This window comes from Callorhinus ursinus, unplaced genomic scaffold (genome assembly GCF_003265705.2).
Source record: "Callorhinus ursinus isolate GAN/ISIS: 27379988/994484 unplaced genomic scaffold, GSC_fseal_2.0 scaffold4, whole genome shotgun sequence".
NCBI classification, from domain to species: domain Eukaryota; kingdom Metazoa; phylum Chordata; class Mammalia; order Carnivora; family Otariidae; genus Callorhinus; species Callorhinus ursinus.
Window position 1 is genome coordinate 647081 of NW_027397066.1, and position 5221 is coordinate 652301.

General features: G+C 62.1%; 1 protein-coding gene across 6 annotated transcripts in view; it reads left to right on the forward strand.

Annotated features, from left to right (window-relative positions):
- Window positions 1–4248, forward strand: part of MAEA (macrophage erythroblast attacher, E3 ubiquitin ligase) — a 33905-nt gene extending 29657 nt beyond the window's left edge. For 4 of the 6 annotated variants that reach the window (XM_025886960.2, XM_025886962.2, XM_025886957.2 and 1 more), the window contains 3 exons: window positions 1952–2085; window positions 2850–3045; window positions 3475–4248. In XM_025886960.2, the coding sequence (XP_025742745.1) occupies window positions 1952–2085; window positions 2850–3045; window positions 3475–3570 (426 nt within the window). In that variant the 3' untranslated portion in view covers window positions 3571–4248. The remainder of the gene's footprint in view (window positions 1–1951; window positions 2086–2849; window positions 3046–3474) is intronic. The other 2 variants (XR_003211237.2, XM_025886964.2) reach the window with 2 other exon arrangements.
- The last annotated feature ends 973 nt before the right edge of the window (window positions 4249–5221 follow it).

Here is a 5221-nt window from a genome sequence, read left to right on the forward strand (position 1 = left end):
CGCCTGCCTGGTGCCCTTAGAAAGGCTTGCTTGGCCGTGACCTTGGCGTCCTCTCTGAGCAGCTTTCTCATTTTTCAGAACACAGATGGAAGTTTCCAGATCATCAAGTTTTGTTTTCTTTAGATGAGCAGTCCCACCCCAGGGTCCGTTTTCTGTCCACACGTTTAGTGGAAAGGCTTGTAGAGAAGCTAGGTGCACCTTCAGCAGCTTGCCTGGGACACTGCAGCCCCACGTCCAGCGTCCTCGTGCACAGGCGCTGCCTCCCCCGATGCGCTGGGCTCTCAGCCAGCTGTGGCAGGCCTGCTCGGGACCCCGTAGCCGCTCTCCGTGGAGACTTGCGCCCTCCCAGCCCTGCCCACGTTTGTAGGGGTTTGTTGCCCAGTCCCTCCCTCAGTTTTCTGTCGTCTGTCTGCGGTGCTGTGACAGAATCCCAGTCTCGGGTCGGGAAGCCCGAGACCAGGGCACTGGCAAGGTTGCGGGGGGCTCTTCCTCCTGTATGTTCTTACGAGGAAACTAGTTCCTGAAGACTCCACCTCAGGACCCTTTGGGCCTGGAGATCCACCCGCCGACACCACCAACAGTGGGGCACGTAAGACGCTCAACCACAGTGTCCTCCGCCGGCTGCCAGCCTGTCCCCCAGAAGGACTGAAGTAAACTGCCTTCCCTGTGGGCTGAACCGGGCTTGTTCCCTGAGCCGTGATGGCAGGCTCTGCCCAGGGGCACCGCGGAGCCCGCTGGGCAGACACAGCCCCCACTGGCTGGAGTGCTCGGCCGCAGGCCGTCTGCAGGGCGGCTGGAAGCGTGTCCCCTGAGACTGGACTCACAGCTCTGTGGTGTCGGAATGTCCTGTGATCAGCCCTCAGGCCACAGGGATCTTGCAGGAGTGAGACTGAACTTTGGTTGGCAGCCTCTTTGGTCTCTCTTCCCTGCTCTGGAGAAGGTTTGTGAGAAGTGCAGACAGGACCTGCCCTGGAGAGTGAGGTGTCCCGCTCGCAAAGAGCGAGGCCAGTGCTGCCGTCACAGCCGGAGGGCCGGCCCTCGGAGGCACCGAGGCAGCATGAAGAGAAGCCGTGCAGCCATTGTGGAGCCAAGGCCGGCAGGGGACAGGCACAGCCCACCGACGCACAGCCTCGTACCTGGACATGGACAGCACGCCAGAGGAAGGCCAGGGTGCACACACGGGATGGCGCAGGGTGGGGGCACGGGGCCCCAAAGGGCAGTGCTGGGGCAGGGCCACGCCCTGCCATGCTGAGGGGACAGAGCCCTCACCCCCTGTGGCAGGTGTGTCTCAGTGGGTCACACGAGAAGCAGGACGACGTCCTCTGGTCAGGGAGAGGTGGCCGCTCCAGAGGCCCAAGGCCGGGGTCTCAGGGAGGGGGGGATGCAGAGCCTCTGGACTTGGCTTGGTCCTCTGTGGACTTTGCTTCGATAAAAACGACATTAAAGATGTGTTTTTGTAACGTTGGAGTTAAGCGTGATACCTGCCCGTGGAGCCCCGCTGAATGGGGGTGCCCACGCTTCCTCCCTCAACGTGGGGCCCTGACCCCAGTGCTTGATGTGCAGAGTTCCCCTCTTGCCGGCGTGCGCCCTCCCCTCCCTTCTCTTGTTGACTCAACCTGGGAAGCCCAGGGACACACATTAACCAGGCCTGAGGTTCTGGAGTGAGACCTCAGTGCTGTTCTTCGGCCCACTGCATCCCCTTCCTGCTGTGAGGCCACAGGCCCCCCCACCCTTGAGCATCCGTGTCCACGCAGACCACGTGGCGGTGGTCCTTACATGGACTCAGAAGTCCAGGCCGCAGGCGCCCCGCACAGCCCTGTGGCCGGTGGGCGTGGGTTTGTGGGGCCCGGGCCTGCTGTTTCTTCCGCCGGTGTGGGAAGGGTTTGTTGTGTGCTGTTCTCAGGGACGGCACTGCGCCGTCCCCAGCACCGCTCTGCCCTCTCTCTTCCAGGACCTGCTGGACCCCGCCCGGTGGCGGATGCTGATCCAGCAGTTCCGGTACGACAACTACCGGCTACACCAGCTGGGGAACAACTCTGTGTTCACCCTCACGCTGCAGGCCGGCCTCTCGGCGATAAAGACACCGTATCCTTCTGGCGGGCAAGGGCACCCGCCTGCTCCGCCCTCCTTAGCCGGGGTCCGTGTCGGGGCCCTCTGCCCTCCAGCGAGCAAGCAGGTGCTGCACCCCTCCCGACTTGAGACCTGTGCTCTTAGCTTGTGTTGTGGGGTCTCCGTCTCAGGCCCTCGGGGTGGCGGTGGGGCTGAGCCTCTCCCCTTGGTCTGTGGAAACCTTTGCATGCGGCCTCACTGAGTGTTCACGCAGTCCCAGACGCTGCCCGGCACACTGCTCGTGGGTCGGAGGCTGGTGTTGGCGTACCTTCTGGCAGCTGGGACTGGGCACCTTTTGGAAGTTTCCCTGTGTGACTCCTGAGAGTCACCTCAAACTTCTCTTGCTCTGAGCCCTGACCGCCCCCGGTCCAGTGTCTTTGAAAACTTGTGTGGCACAGCGGCCATTCCCCTGCCGCCAGAGAGCTGTGGGGTTGGGACCCCAGCACCCGAGGGTCCCTCTCGAGTGCGGCATGTGGGCCCCATGGGACCCTGGGCTGTTGGCTTTCGTGGCCATCTGTGTGATGGGACCCAACGTGGGCTCAGGTGCTGAGAACGTGGCAGGTGCACGGGGGCAGGGGTGGCGGAGTCCCCGGGCTGGGAGGGCAGTGGCCTCAGGCCATTTTCCTTCTGGATGCAGTGTTTGCTGTGGCTTGATTTCTGCCTTGCAGCCTGGGTGGCCTCAGCCTGCATGGTGTCCCCCACCCCTCCCACCCCCCGACCCTTCCTTAACCGGAGCACAGACAGTGCTACAAGGAGGACGGCAGCTCCAAGAGCCCCGACTGCCCCGTGTGCAGCCGCTCTCTGAACAAGCTGGCGCAGCCCCTGCCCATGGCCCACTGCGCCAACTCCCGCCTGGTCTGCAAGATCTCGGGCGACGTGATGAACGAGAACAACCCGCCCATGATGCTGCCCAACGGCTACGTCTACGGCTACAACGTGAGGGGCTGGGGGGGCCGTGGGGGTGGGGGGCGGGGGCGGGAGCCGGAAGAGGAGGGTGGCTGGTGGTGGGCCTGGCAGTCCTAAGGGTCTGCGCCAGTTGCCTGCCAGCTACGCTGGGTGCGGGGCGCCGGGTGCGGTCTGGGGTGCTGGGTGCCGGGTGTGGGGCGCCAGGTGCAGGGTGTGGTTCCTGGGTGCAGGATGCCGGGTACGGGGCGCCGGGTGTGGGGTGCAGGGTGTGGTCCCTGGGCGCGGTCCCCGGGTGCGGGCGGCTCGGCCCCGCGCTGCCTCTGGAGAGCCGGGCCGGCGGTCAAGAAGCCACAGGGTCAGGGCGCACAGGCAGGCAGGCCTCCCAAAGGCAGTATTCGGAGAGGTTCCGTGTGCAGTCCGTGTGCTCATGCGCTGCACCCTCCCCCCATTGTTTTTCAGTCTCTGTTGTCTATCCGTCAAGATGACAAAGTCGTTTGCCCGAGGACCAAAGAAGTGTTCCACTTCTCCCAAGCCGAGAAGGTGTACATCATGTAGGCCGGGCCGCCCTGCGCGCCCCTGCCCGCCTGCGTTTCTGTTTCTTGCGACCAAAGATCAGTGAGCGCCGATGGGTACTCCTAGGAAGGGAGGAGTCGGATCCGCACGTCTGTGCTTGGGGACAGCCTTTCCGCTGGTAGGACTCCAAAGCGCGCGTGAGCTACCTGCCGCCTTCCCCTTTCAGAGAGACCTTCCCGCTGCCGCTGAGGGAGCTTCGGCCGCTTTGGAAACAGGAGTCGGTTATTTCCCGCGCCCCTGACCCCGCCTCCTCCCGCCCGTGCCGCCCGGCAGCCGTCCTCGGCCGGCCCACGGGCTGCACCTGCGGGCTGCACCTGCACCGCCGTAGGGGGGGCTTAGGGTGTGCTAGGTTCAATGTCACGTCATTCGTGCGCCTTATTTCCTGCTTGAGAATGTATTCACGTGGAAATCCACTGGACCGAGTTCTGCAGAGGCCTTGCCGATGGCTCCGTAACTGTAGATCTAATGCTGTTCGTTACAGAAACTAGTAGTTCAGTCCAAGTAACCACCGATGACTTTTCAAATCAAATGAACCATTGTAGTTTACACAAAACCATCCTGTAGAGGTTTGTATTTAGTGCTTATTTTTGCATGTTGATGTTGATTAGCTAATAAACTGTAAATGTAAAACCTGTTAATAAAAGGGTTTTCTATTTCTTATGTCTGTGTGAGGTAGAAGCTGCTGTGCATTCTAAGGCCCTCGCTGGTGTCTGCTCACCCCAGGCCCCCCAGTCTGCGGCCACGCAGCAGGGTGGGTCCTGGGGCCCCCACATGTGCCCCATCCCAGAGTCCTGCTCCAGCATCCGCATGGGCGCTGTGCTTTAGGGGAAGCCAGTGTGGCTGGGCCCTCCGAGTGGGGTCTCCCCTGACGCGCCAGTGCATAGGGCCTCCCGCGGCCAGTGAGCACCTGGCCCACACGCTGAGCCCCCACTCAAGAGCACAGGGTGGATGCAGGGAGGCAGCGGCTCTGTCCCACCCTGCCCTCCAGCCATGCTGCCCTGGCCCCCTGGCCTCACTCTGTCACCGGTGCCACCTCCCCTTCTCCTTCCCAATGTCGTGAGGACACTTGCATGTGTGCACATGTGTGTAGCCACACACACCACTCCTGCCCTCAGGTCCCTCCTGGTCCATTCTGGGGACCTCGTCCATGGTGAGAGCCGCTCAGCTGTGGGGCAGCTGTGGGCAGCCACAGGGTGAGCTGAGCATAGCAATTGGTTCCGGCTATACTGGGGAGGTTTGGGCTGTTTGCAGATGAAGCTGCCACAAACATGCTCACATGGGACTTGCTGGACACCCATGTTCAGAGTGGAGCTGCTGGGTCCCATGTTAACTTCAGTAGACACTGACGGCCAGTTGGCCAAAGTGCTTGTACCAGCCCACACCCACCCACCTTGGACGCAGCTCCACCTGCTCTGTGTCCCCACCAGCTCTTAGCACTGGGCGGACATCTTGGACTTGAGACATTCTGTTGGCTATTGGCTCCCTGTGGGTCTTAACTGACGTAGCAGTTGCACCCACTGGAATACACTGGCCCTCAAGAAACAGTGATGAGTTTTGATAAATGTACCAGGTATAAGCACCAAGCCCAGGTATACAGCATTCCCAGACCCCAGGAGGCTGTACCTTCTGTCCT